Raw genomic sequence first — 18,141 nt, forward strand, 5'->3', positions numbered from 1 at the left:
TCAGGGAACAGCACTGCAGCCTGGCAGTTCACATACTGATATCAGACTGAAATGACGGTTCTGAATCATAAAACATGTCATCAACTTTACACCAAGCCACCAATAACCTTTGTACCATCTGCCAACCCTCCCTTTATTTGTCACTGTAAGGCTTACCTGATTGTGTTTCCAATGACAGAGAAGGGAGCCCCTGCTCTGCAAGCCGCAATTGCTTCATCTCTACACCTCCTGGCAACCTCCACTAACTTTTTACCACATTCATCCACATTGCCCACCAAAAATGTTTCTGAGGTGTCTCCATGGTAGCCATTGTAGTAAACCTAAACACAGGCAGAAATGTACAAATATGTCCTTGTTTAAAAATCTATTCTCCTACAGTCTACCTTGCATTCCTTTATATATTTAGTAAATTCATGTGTTTCACCCTTCCAGAATTATTAAGTTTACAGAAACACGAAACAGACACACAATGATATTACAAAAGTTTAAATAAATACATGACTAGCATGGCTCTTTCAGCACTATGATTATCAATATTCTTTAACAGTTTGAGTCCTCATTTTATTTCTGAGGCAAAATTATATATGCAAAAATAGTGACCAAAGACATTGACCCATAATTACTGCAATAGGTTTAGAGAATTCAGAAGTATTTCACACAGTGGAAGGTTTCTTAAAGTATCATAAAGATACTTATCTTTTATTTACCAGTCCCACACTTGGAAGTGATAGATAATGACAAGAAGAAATAAGATAGATGTGTCAGTGTTATAACAGACAGAAGAAGAATTCAGTTCCAAGAACTGAAGTGGCTCAATATCGGAATGAAATAAGTTATAGAAAAATCCTGTCTGGAAGTGAAATCTTAATCAAATATTCCAGATAGCAGAATGTTAACAGAAAACACTATACATGGATTTTTAAAGAATCAGAATATAACAAAACAGGTTTAAGAATAAAATGACAGAAAATAACATTTTATCTGTCTTCAATGACTCAGAAGGCCCTGCAGGATCTTGAAAGACACCATATTCATTATAAAAATCAATAATCACCAAACACTGTAATAAATACAGAAGGTAGAGGAGACTGGTTGAATATTGATCCTTTGATACAGCATGGAATTTGCTATTTTGCATAAATTTGTCCTATGTAATTATTTTTCACATTTCTCTTTCTCATGAAGTAGAATGCAGGAACTGTAATAAAAAGGATGTTTATCTAAGCTTTCTGTTTTAATATGCAATTAATCTGTATACTCGTCTTCAATAAAAATACTCTTGTATGCTCTGTAAGGGAGGCAGGAGAAGTCTTTATCTTCACTTTTCAAGTCAGGAAACAGAGGCACAGACAAGTGACTTGTCTAAGGTTAGTGGCAGAAAACAAGAGGCAGATCCAGGTCAATATGATGGATTCTTGGCTTCTAATCCAGTGTTTTTTCTACTATATCAAGTCACCTTGCAATACAACAGTGTTTTATATATTTATTCCCATTTGTAACCCAAGAGAGTACAAATTTTTACTTTATACACAAGAATATAACATTTATTAATAAAGAGCAATTATTAAGACAAAATTGTAACGCTGTTTCTATAGTTGCTATTTAAGTAAAAATGTATTTAAAAAATCATTATTTGCCTTTTCATATTACTTTTCGCTAGTCTGAAAATGACTACTTGAAAGATTCAATATATATGGAAATAATACTTTTGAAAGTCTGTGGCAGTTATCTATAATTATTGGTTTTATCCACAAACTATTCTTGTTTTATTCTTCATTTATTTAATTCTTCATTTATTAATAACTTAATAACATTTAAAATGTTTATTGAGCAACTATTATGGGATATCACATCATCTTTTTTTTTTAAACATTCAACTTTCAAGGGGAAGTCTATTTTCTTGTGATATATACTAGATGTAAACAATTATAAAATGTAATGAGTATTTTCTGATAAGTAATGAAGCCTTTCATTTAATAAAATATTTCATAAGAAATATAATTTCAGTTACTGACCTGCATGTTTCCTTGGTCCCTTCACATTGCTCTGTGCACGTGTTTAGATGTGTTCAACTCTTTGCAACCCCATGGACTGTAGCCCGCCAGGCTCCTCTGTCCATGGAATTTCCCAGGCAAGAATACTGGAGTGGGCTGTCATTCCCTTCTCCAGGGGATCTTCCTGACTCAGGGATCGAACCCACATCTCTTGTGTCTCCTGCACTGGCAGGCAGATTCTTTACCACTGTGCCATGTGAAAAGTCCTCACATTTTGAGACACTCGAAAACATTTCACTTTGATCATTTGAATGTTAAAAATGAAATTGTTTACTGAAAGTCTTCAGGAAACTTAGGAAAGGCAGAGACTATTCTCTTTGGGCACATTGGAAACAGGTGGGAAGGGCATGCTGATTTCATTGAAAGCAGCAATATTTTATTAGGGATGATTAGGTAAGATAATAAATGGATAGCCTCTAAGTCAGGTTTAATCTAAAAGAAAAGTGCATAATGAAAAATACTTTATTTCATGTATACTTTATAAAATACCTCCTTCTACATATTCTGAGCTGGAGAGAGAGCAGCAATATATGTGGAGCAAATGTTCAAATATTCTAAGTAACTAGGACAAAATGATATAGACAGTATCCACCATAAACGAATTTTTGGCTATATACTAAGACAAATTGCTATGAAGAGAAAAGACTGAATTAATTTAAACAACTAAAAAGCAGACTGAACTAAACCACTGGATGCCAACTTCTACCACATTCCCACTCCCATCCACGTTTCATGACCTGGATATGAAATCATATTACTAAGAATATTTTCTCACTAATAGAGAAAATACTCCTTGAATGCTGTCTGTCTCAACTAGTTCTCAGCAGATGTTTACTTTATATTTATTTATTTATTTGAAATATACTTATTAATCATCAGATGTATAGAATTTATGTACAATCTCCATTATCCTAAGGTACCGTTACATAATTTTTTAGTAAAACGAACTGTCAAAGCACAAATAACCTAAGTCTGAGAACTGTGAAAGGCTAAGGAAATTAGAAAAGGTTAGAGCTTGTACAGTTTGAAGTTCCTGTGTTAAATTACCTGGGGCTGTTATTTGAAAGAAAGGCTGTTAACCATTTGGTGAAAACTTAAGTTCAAGAAAGAAAAGCACTCTGCGTGTACGCTTGGAGTTCAAGGCTGTCTATACCAGAAATGGAACACAACGTTACCTTCAGGGATTTTAATAAATCTAAGGAACACTGCTAGCAAAAGAGTTTCTGTCCAAATAGACTGACACACACAGGCCAATGTAGCCCCTAATGACAGAGTAAGATAATGACAGGCCCCACTCAAAATCAGCAGGAAGAGGAAGATCAATCTTGGCAGAGTGAAGGAAAAATGCTGGCTTTCTTCGCCTTAGCTCATCTCATATATATCTAGCTTCAGCAGCTGCCCAGTGCTGTAGGGCTCTGCATTAACTACACAGTGGATCAATAACAATTACACCTTCTCAAAAACATGACACATAGCAGGATTGGGTTGACATTTCACTTAGGCCAACATTGATCTCAGTGCATCTGATTCCAGCCCTAAATTCAAGTCAGGCCTGGGTTTACTTGGAATAAACACAGCGTTAAAGACAAAAAAGGAAACCAGCTGCTTGCGTCTGGGTCTAGAAGTAAACAGCACTTCCATCGGCGCAGTTCACGTTTTCAATCCACTCTTCTTCCTGTTGCTACCAGCAATTCTGAAGTTGATCAAAGACTGTTTTTTATATGATTTACTCACCGTGACATCAATGTTGATAATATCTCCATCCTGAAGAGGTCGACTGAAACATAAACAGAAAAAAAAAATGGTGATAGATCCCAATAAAAGGAATATAAAAATAAATACCTAATGACTACAATCAGAAGCCCAATGAGTAGTGACGATAATTCAGAGTGGAGAAGGATTGAGTGGAATAACTGTATCTAATCTTTAATTTATATTAGTCATATCATTTTTACTAGAAATACATAATATGAACATGCAGCATCACTGTTTAAAAATCTACTTATTCTCAACAAAATATACTTATTATTACCTTAATTTCGCAAAGAGCCAAAACAATAGTGGATGGTAAAAGAAATATTTAATGTACAACCACTTTTTCAGATTACATATTGCTTTAACAAACATTAAATGGTGGTATTATGTCCATTTAGAAACAAAATACTTCAAAATTGTGTCTTTACCATAATCGGTTTCAAAAGTTTGCAGGCAGGTTTCAATTAAACTATAGTGTCTTTCAACATACATTACAGATCTTAGTTTCACGTTTCAGTTTCCAAAGGAACAATATGTTATTAAGCAATGAATACCTGTCAGGAATACCATGACAAAGCACGTTGTTTACAGAGGTACAAACAGATTTTGGAAACCCTCCATAGCCTAGAGGTGAGGGGTAGGCATCATGACTGATTATTTCCTGATGAACAAGAGCATCTATCTCTTCAGTTGTCATGTCAACCTGAAATATTAAATAAAGAAACTGTGAAGCGACAGTTGGAGAGATCTCCTGTATTTATTGACTGTGCCTATAGCTACAGCCCTTCCAGATGAGGTTGTACAAATTTACTGTGATAAGCTTGTGATACAACATTTTAATTAATTATGATTAACACCAAAATCCTAAACTGTGCCTTTCTGACAATTGTTTGGGTATATGGTGGTGTTATGGGCTATTAGGAAATGGCCATTTTAAACTCTAAGATCCTTTCAATCATTTGTGAATCATTAAATGACAGGATTCCTTTTTAGCCTGGAGATTTCAAAAACACGTTCTGAGGCAACTCCTTCCTCTTCCTCAATAGGTTAGTGGCCTCGGCTGATCAAGGCATATAAATTGTCAAAAGGATCGTCAGTTGAGGTGACAAACCTTGAAAAGTAGGTCGACCCATGCCTTTTTATCCCAGCAAAACATTACGTGGGTTTTGCAGTGATGGCATGGAGGTTATGGATCATCATCTGAAAAAATTAGTTTGATACATTTTGTAGAGATTCTGGCTCACTGATCTTGATTTCTTTCATACCAAAACAAATCAGTGTGTTTTTAAAAATATTTTTCCCTTACTAGAAGATACCCAAATTGCTCCCAAACTAAAAGAAAACTAAAATCAAGTTTTGTGGGCACGTAAACACTGTCTCCATAAACTCATATATTATAAGTAAAAGTCTAAAACAAGATCTTTTATTGAAAATTAACATTCCTTCAACTGTTTTCTTTATGTTATTTTATATTCACATTATGGTTCATTGATAACAAGTCTATCACACAGATGTTACACCAAGTGTTTCATATTTGAGTCTCATTTCCTAAATGCAGCCCACCTTTTGGAAACTATAGGCTGGTATTTTCTTTTATGATCCTTACATAGCAGGATTCAGATTCAGTTTCAGATTATTCTGAAAGACCTAAATCTTATAGTAAGATAGTTGCATACAATTACATTGCTGAATTACCTACAGCTTGGTGTGTCTGGTCTGATCTTTCTTTGCAGAACCAATGCAAGAAAATAGGAGCCAAAGTATGAGGCAAAGCAACTCTTCAGGCACAAGAAATAATGTGGGGAATAAAAGCAGAAATTACAGGCAGGAATAAGAGGGCAGAAGTCAAAGCTGTCTGTCATGGAGCAACTTGGATAGGCTGACTGAGCTCAAGCTATCTTCAGAATTCTGCTACTTAACATTGACTTTGGATTTTAAATTATCTTTTGAATAAACAGAAAATACACAATTCCTGTCCCCTATCCCAAGGTTTGACTTAATTTTTAACAAATTAGATGTGTACAAAAGAAGAGATAAAGGAAATAAGGAAAAGTGGGGAAGGTCTGCTGCCCTTTATGCAAGTCTTGCGAGGCTTCGTGAGACGCCACCTTTAAACTCTTCCCGGCCAAGAGGAGGACATGTCGGGCCAGCTGACAAGCCTGGAGAAGCCCTTGAATCTGATCTTCATTCTTAACTTCTATGCTGTCTCCCCAGTCGGGTACAATTCCTGTCGTCACATAGTCTGGCTTCTTTATGTGCTTGAGGAAAAAGGATTGAAAACGAAGATCAGAACCCAGCGCACGACAATGGGATCATTTTTTCGCACACAGCCTCCTGCTTCATGGAGCTCTGCCCTTCCTGCCGGAGCACCGACCTCCGAAGCCAGCACAACAGACCCTCCAGGCTGCCCCCGGTTCCTTCCCCTGCCCTTTTGAACTTAACGTGGCCTGTTAGTGCTGCCTCTGGATGGTCTGTTAACCTTACTGGTGCTTTGAGTCACACTGGACTGAAGGAGACTTCTGGTCAAAACAAACAGGAGTTTTCTTTTCTTCCTCCTCCAACCCTCTTAGAATTGCTATTGATGACAAATAGCACCCAGTTCCCCAACCGCCAAATGGTTAATTAAGAGTGCTTTCATCTCCTCGACACAAAGATAAAATTTATGCAAAGGGTAGCCCACAACACCCTCTCCCAATGAATGTATGTAAAAGGCAGACTGTCAAGTTCATGGATGCCTATCAAATACACACTTCCCCTACATGTTGCAACTGTACCCAAACTAAGAAGGAACTAGAGGACAAAACAAAACAGCTCTTTTGCCTTTTCCTTTCTTTTCCCCCAAGTACATAAAAAATACTTTGCACACTTTCATAATTTGTCAAAAACAAACTCCTTCCTCCTCTGAAACTCAAAATGTTCAACTCTGACCACCCTTGGAGAACCTTCTCCCCCACTAACTTAAATCCATGGGCGGTATTCAGCAAATAAATACTGTCTCACACACAGAGCTCCTTTCAGACCCAGGTTTTGCACAGCTCTTTACCAACTATTTATGGCAACAGCTACATAAGTTTTGTTGAACAGCACCCAGTAAGGCTACACAGACTTTGGGGACAGGAAGCTGAGGGAGATAACACTATTCAATGAACATCACAGCAACTCTGGAAGGGCTAAGGTTAGGGCTCTGTGCTTTGTGAACTGCATCACACAGGATTTAAGGACCTTCACTTATCCCTGTGTTCAGATGGGCCTTTCTGACACAGGTAACATCACCACTTGGGCTGCCACAGCCAAGCGTGGAGTGAGCATCTTCCCTCTGGCTTCGGTACCAGTGCCCACAAAGCACTCCCATCTCCACAGCCCCGCCTCCTCCTGGCTTTGCAATCTGGCCAGGTTACAACCACAGGCAGAAGGGCTGTTGGCTTGTCACTGAAATTCTAAAACAATACATTCACCTCTCTGGAGACTTCTTTTTTGTTTTCTACTAAGGAAATACCAGAAACATACTCTGGGCTCTGGTGGCCTGTCTTGTCAGCCCTTGTCACAAAAATGAGCCACTCACCTTCAGGGAGTATGATATACTTAATGTTGATTTACTACCCTGCAAAAAAAGTCATAGAAAGAGGGAAAGCAGGTGATTTTCGTGGCAAATCTTTATTTCTTTCAGCTATTCTCACTCTTCCTAATTGATCCCCACACCTCCTTTACATTGCATCTGGAAAAATGGATAGATTGTCTTTCACAGAACTATACTCTCTGAAAAAAATCAAGAATGCTTTGAGACAAGATGTTTTATTTAATTTACTCTAAAGGGCAATTGAAAGACAGCATTAATAGTAACACAGAAAATGTAACAGCAAGCTTTAGGAAAAAAACGCCTAGTGTATTGGTTTCAAGGAATCTTTCTTAAATGATTCCAACTGTTGTCAAAAAAATTTTTTTTAAAGTTAAAGAAACTATATACATAGAATCTTATCTTCATGGTAGAAATTTAATATGGAAAATTTCATGATAGAAATTTAAATTCTAAAGAACTAAGCAGTTAGAAGCTCAGTGCCTTATTTTAAAAAGTGAATATTATAGAACTGCAGGATGTTAACACTTCCCAAACCACAGTTTTATATCACAGACTAAGTTTAAAAATTATAATTCAGATGCCTCAGAAATCAAAGGCGCGAAAACACTCCATGGCTTCTGCAGTTAACCTTTATCTTGGCTGGAAAAAGCAACAGATAATAGGCAATGCAGTACCTTCGGGACTGGATGAGCTGAAGAAACTGCAGCCGGCAAAACTATACTGTGGGAAATCTCTCTTTGTCTCCGGAAAAAGAAATTTCTTCTTTGTTGACTGGTTGACTGTGTGTGTAAATAGATATGATTGAGTGGTGACGAGAAAATCCTATGACAACCTGGGAGCAGAAATAGACGTATGTTAAGCAAAAAAAAAAAAAAAAAAGTACTTATTGCTACATTTTCAGTTGTTGCGTCGCTGTCCATTAAATCATGATAATAATCCTTTATTGGTTCAAAAATGAAAAAGCTCCAAACAGAAAGGAAAGCAGTGATATTCTGAGTTCTACTACAATAGTAGTACAGCATATTTATTAGCTAATGCTCTGTTTACTTAAATGTTTGACAATGGGAAACTCTATCCTAGTGGGAAACAAACATATAGAAACGTCTGCTGAACACCAGGTCTATCAAAAGAGCAATTTGTGCTGTGCTACCTTAAACGCAGCCGTGTCCAGGATGACCCTAGATTCAGGGCACTGTTTGGGTGGCTTTATATTCTTTAAGGTCATTTTCCTTTCACGAATCCTGGACAAATTGTCAGCTGCACGTTTTTGCCCTCGATAGGATTACTACTCTGTGTTAAGTTCATGTGCAGCGAGGCATTATACTGAAATTCACTGTAATGAATGCTCAAGTCAGATAAAGACTAAATAGTAAAAATGTAGGGTGCAACCCTGAAAACACATGAATGTAGGCTCCAAAAGTACCCACAATAGGAATTTAGAAATATCTATCAAAATTTTCAATGCACATATCCTTTGACTCGTCGGCTCATCTCCTAGGACTCTACCATATGTAGTGATGGAAGTGTGACGATGAACCGCAGCACTGTTTGTGGTAGATAAAAATGAGTGATAATCCAAATGTCCATCCGTAGGGGACTGGTTAAATATACTATGGTAAATCTACACAACAGAAGACAGAGAAGTAGAGAGATATTAAAGAGAAAAAGCTAAATCATCTCTGCATATTGATATGGGAAGAGGTCACAATATATTGCTAGGAAATGCTGAGCAGTATGTATGAAAAACTCATTAAGGTAAAAAGAGCTTATGCATTTATATAAGTTTGTATATGCCTGTAAAATTTCTGAAGATTGATATTCATCAGATTCTGGGGCATCTGATTGGGGCTGGGGTGGGAAGGAAGACTTCCTGATCCATTCTATTTTCTCTAAACCAATAGACTTTTAGGAACATTCACTTGCATTATTTTTATAATTAAAACAGTAGTTTAAATCTCCCTTACATGCCATAATTGCATGTCAGGGGCTGGCAAACTACAATCCAAAGGGCAAATCCAGCCTGCTTCCTGTTTTCATAGAGCCAACAACTTGAAAATGATTTTTATGTTTATGAATGGTTGAAAAAAAATCATAAGAAAAATCCCATTTTATAACATGAAATTATGCAAAATTCAAACTTCAGTGCCCATAAATCCATAAATAAAGATTTACTGGAACATAGTTGTACTCATTCACTTATAATTAGTCATGACTGCTTTTGCACAACAGTAGCAGAGTTGAATAGCTGTGACAGAGAACATGTGGTTCACAAAGCCTAACATATTTACTACCTGCCCCTTAGAAAAGAAGTTTGTCAAACTCCTGATCTAGAGAACTGGTTCTCAAAATGTGATACCCAGACCAGCATCTGAGTATCACATGGGGAAAAGATACAAATTCTTGGGCCCCTCCTCAATTTACTGACCTAAATTGTGGGATGAATTCAGCAATCTGTGTTTAACAAACCCTCACCCAGGGTGATTCTCATGCATACTAAAGTTTCAGAATTACTGGCCTAGACTAATGGAAACACAAATTACAGGTAAGTATTGGCCCCAAAACTCAAGATCTCTAAGTGAACTGGAAAAAAGGCACAGATGCAAACAGACTCCAGTGGTCACTGATTCAGTTTCATAGTAGAAAGTTAGTCACTCAGTGATGTCTCACTCTTTTGTGACCCCTTGAACTGCAGCCCACCAGGCTGCTCTGTCCTTGGAGTTCTCTAGGGAAGATTACTGGAATGGGTAGCCATTTCCTTCTCTAGGGGATCTTCCCCACCCAGGGATTGAACCCAGGTCTCCAGTATTGCAGGAAGATTCTTTACCGTCTGAGCCACCAGGGAAGCCTGTCCGTGTCCTAAGTTTCACTCAATTATGTTCTTCCAGAAAGCTGAATATAATATTGTTGAATAAAACTTCCAGAGCTGTTTCAGGTATTGTATTTTAAACAATATTTTGAACAATTCCAAATACCAGCCAAAATACTGCCAGGAATATCACCTTTGTTTGACAGAGGCAGATACATATTCCCTAAAGTTTATAAAGTACAGTATTTCCCTAAAGACACCACCACCATCCCCAGGGGTGTGAACTGGTCTAAGAGGGGGCAGGGCAGTTTCCTAGTAAAAGCAGATAGCTAGAAATCAGAAGCCTGGACTTTTGTCTCAGCTCTACTACTTCTCAACTGTGTGGGCCTGAGCAAGAATCTTGTTTTCAGTCTCAAGTGAGAATTAATTGGAATAAAGTATGTGAAAGTGCCTTACATTTAGTAGATGCTCAAAAAACAGTAGTTCCTTCAAGAATACTGAAAAAGCAAAATGAGAAAGAAACTATGGGCTTCACTATAGCTTCCAGTACTGAGAACTTAATGGTGGTTCTTCAGCTGCTAAGTGGTGTCTGAGATGACTGTTTGCGACCCCATGAACCAAGCATGCCAGGCTTCCCTGTCCTTCCCTATTCCCAGAATTTGCTCAAATTCATATCCATCGAGTCAGTGATGCCATTCAACCATCTCACCCTCTGCCACCCTCATATCCTTCTGCCCTCAATCATTCTCAGCATTGGGGTCCCCTCCAATGCTCTTCACATCAGGTGGCCAAAGTATTGGAGCTTCAGCTTCACTATAAGTCCTTCCAAAGAATATTCAGGGTTGATTTCCTTTTAGGATGGACTGGTTTGATCTCTCTGCTGTTCAAGGGACTCTCAAGAGTCTTCTCCAACACCACAGTTCAAAAGCATCAATTCTTCAGTGCTCAGCTTTCTTTATGGTCCAACTCTTATATCCATTCATGACTACTGGAAAAACCATAGCTTTGACTAGACAGACCTTTGAGAGCAAAGTGATGTCTGCTTTTTAATACGCCGTCTAGGTTTGTCATAGCTTTTTCACTGAGAACTTATTATGTATCAATTACTGCACTAGGCCCTTTACATATGTTAGCTCATTGACCTTCATGAGAACCATGCAAGTTGTGATCTGTTATCACTGCGCTCTATAGTCGAAGATGTGGAGGTACACAAAGGTAAATAACTCCCCCCTGAGTGCAAAGCTGAGGGGACACAGGTCAGTTTGCCTTCATAAAGTATAATCCTCTTCCACGCATAAGAAACATGAGCTAACAACACACAAGGAAACACTCTGAAAATGTAAAAGTCATCCGAAAACTATTAAAAGTTACTACTTTTTTTTTTTTCAAAAAGTGGTGATGGGTTGGCCTAATCCATCGTCTTTCTCAAGCCAAACTCCCTTTGCTGACCAGATACTTGCTGCAGGGAGGTGACTGACAGAGGTCTGGCTGGACAGTCTGTGAACTGTTGTTGTCGTTCAATTGCTCAGTCATGTCCGACTTTTGCGACCCCATGGACTGCAGTATGCCAGGCTTCCCTGTCCTTCACCATCTCCCAGAACTTACTCAAACTCATGTGCATTGAGTCAGTGATGCCATCCAACCATCTCATCCTCTGTCATCCCCTTCTCCTGCTGCCTTCAGTCTTTCCCAGCATCAGGGTCTTTTCCAGTGAGTCAGCTCTTCGCATCAGGTGGCCAAAGTATTGCAGCTTCAGCTTCAGCATCAGTCCTTCTAATGAATATTCAGGGCTGATTTCCTTTAGGATTGACTGGTTGGATTTCCTTACAGTCCAAGGGACTCTCAAGAGTCTTCACCAACACCACAGTTCAAATGCATTAGTTCTTCAGCACTTAGCCTTCTTTATGGTCCAACTCTCACATCCATACATGACTACTGAAAAAACCATAGTTTGACTATACTGATCTTTGCCAGCAAAGTAATGTCTCTGCTTTTTAATATGCTGTCTAGGTTGGTCATAGCTTTTCTTCCAAGGAGCAAGCATCTTAATTTCATGGCTGCAGTCGCCATCTGCAGTGATTCTGGAGCCTAAGAAAACAAAGTCTGTCACTGTTTCCATTGTTTCCCCATCTATTTGCCATGAAGTGATGGGACCAGATGCCATGATCTTTGTTTTTTGAATGCTGAGCTTTAAGCCATTTTTTTCACTCTCTTCTTTCACTTTCATCATGAGGCTCTTTAGTCTGTGGATACAGAATGGAAAATCTGGATCCCAGCTATCACCAAGGAAAGGCTCAGGTGTAATCAATCCATGATTCTGGGTTCCCTAACTGCATCCCTAGGTAGGACCAAAGTTAAGCTCCCACATGTTTCCCTTATGAGAAAAGCATGTATTATGATGACTATTAATGATGGTAAGACTAATAAAAATAGTAACAGTGGTAGTGGTGAACACTTCATAGCCAGTTTCTGTAATTAAGCAGAGTGCTGGGTGCTCCACACACATTGAGTCTTGCCAATGCTGTTGGGGAGGGGACAGCTGTTGATGTCGCTACTTCATGGTTGAGGAACCAAGACACACCTCTGGCAGCCCCAGCTAGAGTCCTGGAAGTCCCAATCCAGGGCTGGCTCTGCTGCTCCAAGCTGCCTTTCAACAGTGTGTACAGGTTCTAGTAGCTGGCATGCTTGGCTAGAAAGTATGTTTTTTCAGGGACTCAATTTCAAAGAAATTTTTTTTAATCATGAAAAAAATAAACATCATGAGACCAGCCAACATTCAGAAAGAATGTATTTTTCATGAAAAGTCTTGGAATTGATCTAACCGGGAGGCATTGCAGTAGTGAGAATAATACAAGCTTTGAAGTCAGACAGATCTTGAGTCACCAAAACTTCTGAGCCCCACTTTCTTTACCACTAAATGGGAACAGTAGTGCTTTCCTCACCACAAGGCTGTTGTGAGAATTGGCAGAAATAACATTATCCTCAAACCATCTTTAAAAAGTAGGCGCTCTATGGGGGAATTCCCTAGTGATCTAGTAGTTAGGATTCTAGGCTTTCACTGCTGTGGCCTGGGTTCAACCCCTGGTGGGGGAACTGAAATCCCACAAGCCATACAGTGTGGCCAAAAAAACAAGGAGGTGCTCCATAAATATTTATGTCTCTTCCTTTCCCCTCTCAACACTCAACATGTTTACCTTAGGCCTCAAAATGTGTTTATTATTTTATTTGACAATTACTTATTGAGCTCCTCCTGGGCTTCCTTGGTGGTTCAGCTGGTAAAGAATCTGCCTATAGTGTGGGAGACCTGGCTTCCATCCCTGGGCTGGCTTCCCTGGAGAAGGGAACGGCTTCCCACTCCAGTATTCTGGCCTGGAGAATACCATGGACTGTATAGTCCATGGGGGTCGCAAAGGGTCAGACACTACTAAGTGACTTTCACTACCGAACTCCTCCTATATGTCCTGCTTTAGACATGAGGTAAACGAAGTGACAAAGTCCCTCTCTGGGTGCTCACATTCCGTGGTGAGACACAGGCAAGACGCAAGCCAACAAATACATTCAATTATATCAGACGGTGATATTCTTGATGAAAAATCGGCCCAAGTGACACAGCACTGGAGCTAGAGATCCTGTTCCTGGACCTGCCAGGAACTAAGTGTGTGACCCTGAGCAGTAACTACAGTGGACACTGGCTGAGAGCTTACTTGTGCCAAGCTCCGTGCTGAGCACTTCACAGACACTACCCACCGCTACAGAAGACTCAAGCTTTCCGGATAGCTCATCGGTTAAGAATCGCCTGCCAATGCAGGAGACGTCAGGGATGCAGTTTGATCTCTAGGTGGACAAGATCCCCTGGAGAAAGAAATGGCAACCCACTCCAGTACTCTCGCTTGGGAAATCCCATGGATAGAGGAGCCTGGTGGGTTACAGTCCATGCGGTCGCAAAAAGGTGAACATGACTGAGCACTGAGCACGCATGCGCAGAAGACATTAAAGGGAGGGAGCTGAGCTTCATAATCCTTGCGGTCTCTTTCAGCTCTGACAGTCGTGCCTTCATTTGGTGGCTTCTGACTTCTGTCATGCTACAATCCCGGCCATGGGATGATATGGAATCTGATCAATTGTATGATTCATGAAGGTTTTTTTCAATGCAGATGATAACATTAAAGAGAAAGCACCTTCATCAGTATTATCAAGTAGACAGTCATTACAGGGGGAATCTTTCCTATGTCCTTAAACTCAAGGCATGAAGTCATCAGGCCTCTACTAGGATATCTGAATGAGGCTTTTGAGATATTCATTTCTAAAATGAACAGCGTTGCCAACATACCTGTTCTGCTAAATAATGAGCTCGCTGCCAAAAAAGAGGCAGGCACCCCCCACACACATACACAAAGGACTTAAACACTGGGAACATAGCCTGAACATATCCAGTCTGTTGACAATTATGGTTTTGCAAAGTACTCAGCAACTCTACTTTCATAAGATATTTTTTATTGGAAGCAAAACCTTTTCTTTCAATCTGATAAAAGATACCCTATAAATGTTGTCACAAAGTAACAGGATAATAAGGTACCATACTGTGTTTATTCCACTAACTATTCATTACAAACCAGAAAAAATACCAATTTAGTGTTTTTACAGGTGAAATGAAGAAATGGTCTTACATCAATATGTGCCTTTAGAAGATAATGGCTCTCCAATTAATGTGGCATAAAAATGGGGGGGGGGGGGAGATCCCTAACTTTGCTTATCATAGTGTAATTAATAAATAGCAACTGGGCTTCCCTGGTGACTCAGCGGTAAAGAATCCACCTGCCAATGCAGGAGACACAGGTTCAATCCCTAATCTGGGAAGATCCCACATGCCGGGGAGCAACAAAGCCCATGGGGCATGACTACTGAAGCCTGCTTGCCCTAGTGCCTGTGCTCTGCAGCAGGGGAAGCCACCATGATGAAAAGCCCTGGCGCCACCACTAGAGAGTAACCCCCACTCGCCACATCTAGAGAAAAGCCCGCACAGCAACAAAGATACAGCACAGCCATAAATAAATAATTTTAAAAAAGAAACAGCAATTAGCAAATTTTCTAAATGCACAGTGAGCAAAATTAAAATGCTCCTATCCCAATTACATTCAGGGTCACAAACTACATTATCTATTAGAGATTATTCTAGAAAAGGTTTGTTCAATTTCCTATATATTTCCTTTCTTTGTAAAAGCACTGCTTCGTACATCCAAAATGAATACATATGAGACACATCAGCTATATGTCAATTTTAAAAGATAATTAAATAGAAGAACGGCTAATACAGTTATAAGAAGAACAATACAAGAATAATACAATATTGTAAGAACAATACAATACAAGAAGAACAGATACAGTTATAAGAAGAACTTTTTATAACTATATCTAATTTCCAACTTGCTACTGTCAGTGTTACAGTCAATTTGATGCATGGAGATCCATCATCAGAGGTAGGGTCACCAGGTAGGTTTCCATCAGCCTCAGGACTGGCCCCTTGGTCTTCTGGGAACCATCATTCACCCAAGACACACAGCAAATCCTCTTTTGTTAAGAGTTATTTTCAGGAAAGAAGGGGCACATTGACTAATCTAAAGTTTAGGACACGTTAGTAGGAAATCATCAGAAACCTCAGGAGAAGAGAGCCCTGATCAGCAAGGAGCTGCTTTGGACTAATTTGATCTTAAAACACATGATCATAGTGAGTGCTGTCACTATAAATTACAGAACAGAAACTCTATATAGTTTCCTTAGGCAGTAAATCTATACGTTATTTGTTATGAATACTAGAATATTTAGTTATCACAGGTAATAATAAGAATTTATTTTCAGTGTCATAAAACTCTATCAGCTCCTAGTTTAAGCTGAACGTTGAAAACAACAGGCAATTGCTTCTTTCCCTCTGCAGAGGAGCATACGGTGTGGCCTGAATGTCTCTTGAAATTGCTGTATGTCCTTTGGATCCTGAGGTACATTTTTCATATCCTAAATTTGCATTTGCAATGTAAATCTACATTACGGTTTTAAATATTTTCATGTTCAGTAATAACATCAATTTCTAAAAGCTGCATTTTATTTCCCTTTACCAATTAAGTCTGAAAGGTGAGACCGCTGAATTCAAGTATGATGGGGGAGGAATGCATTCAAAATAACGAATATTGCTGCGCACTACATGCCCTATATTCATTGGCCTCTTACTCAGGGTCCGTTTTAATTGTTATCTGCGCATGCATTCTATACCACATAATGAAATGCTTCCATTTCACCCACTGAGCCCTGGGTTTTTATGTGCACCTCTACTAATGACCCTTAATTAAACCGATTTTACCCTTGGAAATGCAAGTTTTCTTTTGGTCAACAAGTATTTTTAAGGGAGCGTTCTGAATGAACTTTCAAAGAGACATTTAAAATGCTTAGTATCGTAAGCGGTTGTAAAACTGAACAAAGTACGTTTGTTCTCAAGTGTGGGCTACCAATACCTCTGTTTCATTGTACGTTTCCAGGGCAGCACTTTTACCCTGCACAGTGCCATCAATTCGAAGTTATGGGATGTTTCAGAGGCTTCAAGTATCCGGGCAGAAAACAACACAATAAAGTGGCCTGTGTAACTTTACATTAGCCAACAATGTCAACCAGAGATAATATGCAATTTAAAAGACACCCTGTAAAATGTCTTGCTGAATGTATTTGTTCATAATGATGAGCAAATGCCAAAGTCTAGTAACAAAACTATTATTTATAGCGTATCAACATCTAATTGATTTTACAAATGGAGGCAATTATTTTGGATGGAGGGAGGAATGCCTGCCAGATTTAAATGATTTATGATTACTAAGAGAGAAAACAACAATGTTTCACTAATTCATTTTCAAATATGGCTCTTACACTCATTGAGGATTTTAATTTTAAATCAAATTATTTCCTAAAATAATATATTAATGTTAAAAAAAAAGCAACTTTGTGACAGCAATCTATTTTGAACTGTTTAGAAATATTGGTTACTACAGTAGGCTCAGGAGAAAATGTCCCACAGAAATACATTTTCAAGGTGCTGATTTAGAACCACAGAAAGATCGCACTTCATGAACGCCAACCAATTACCCAGGGAAGAAGCGCAGGCTCTCATAGCACGGGGAACGCAGCCATGCATATTTCCTGACCTAAAACACTGTCTGCTTGATACGTTTGATAACTTGCACAAAAGTCGTGAAAGGAAAATTAAATAGTGTGTCTCACTCGCTGTAGCTCCCATTGATTTTTATAATCCAGTACTAAGAGGTACATGTTTCAAAAGTAAATGAGAAAGATTGAAAGTTTCTTCCCATTTCAAGGAGACTACGGAGGAGAGAAGCTCACATTTCACAAGAAATAACCTGTGCATCTGTTGAAGAAGAAGAAGCTGGTGGTGGGGTGGAGGGGGGAGTGGGAATCCAAACAGCTAGGGGAATGCCCCAGGCTGAAGCAGATACTGATTGGGCAAAGCTAAAGGACAAGGGCCCTTGGAACTAAACAAAAGCAAATTCATTCTGTTGACAGATGTTGATTACATCAAAGCAACAAGGAACTCCCCCCAACTCATAATTTTTTTTTAAACAATTAATACCTCTCTACAATCTACACAATAAGGATAAAGTACGGTTTTAACCCAATCATAGCGAACATTATTAAACTTGTTTTTTAAAAGTTTCAGTTGAGTTCTGGTGTGTTTTTAGCCATGGGCTTCTCCAAACAGTGCTTTATTCATTCCCATGGACATGTCTGGAGAGCTAAGCTGGCCATACCATCAGCCCCTTCCTTCCAGGGGTTAACTGCTCTGGCTGCCAAATAAAATACAGAGCAAGCCATGTAATTATGGAGACAGTCAAAGGGCAGGCTCTATTTTGAAATCTATTTGCACAGACAAGGTCTTCCAATTGAGCTTACAG

The 18,141-nt window shown here is 39.0% G+C and overlaps 1 protein-coding gene across 4 annotated transcripts in view; it reads right to left on the reverse strand.

The window, feature by feature from the left end:
• Positions 1–18,141, reverse strand: part of METAP1D (methionyl aminopeptidase type 1D, mitochondrial) — a 77,038-nt gene that overhangs the window by 9,594 nt on the left and 49,303 nt on the right. For 3 of the 4 annotated variants that reach the window (XM_061435401.1, XM_061435397.1, XM_061435408.1), the window contains exons 2-6: positions 8,061–8,218; positions 5,918–6,067; positions 4,364–4,512; positions 3,789–3,831; positions 157–320 (exon numbers count right to left, since the gene is read on the reverse strand). In XM_061435401.1, coding sequence (XP_061291385.1) covers positions 157–320; positions 3,789–3,831; positions 4,364–4,512; positions 5,918–6,067; positions 8,061–8,218 — 664 coding nt within the window. Of the gene's footprint in view, positions 1–156; positions 321–3,788; positions 3,832–4,363; positions 4,513–5,917; positions 6,068–8,060; positions 8,219–16,695; positions 16,783–18,141 lie in introns of those variants that run through there. The other variant, XM_061435416.1, reaches the window with a different exon arrangement.

The sequence above is a fragment of the Bos javanicus genome, chromosome 2, assembly GCF_032452875.1.
Source record: "Bos javanicus breed banteng chromosome 2, ARS-OSU_banteng_1.0, whole genome shotgun sequence".
In the NCBI taxonomy this organism is placed as follows: Eukaryota; Metazoa; Chordata; class Mammalia; order Artiodactyla; family Bovidae; genus Bos; species Bos javanicus.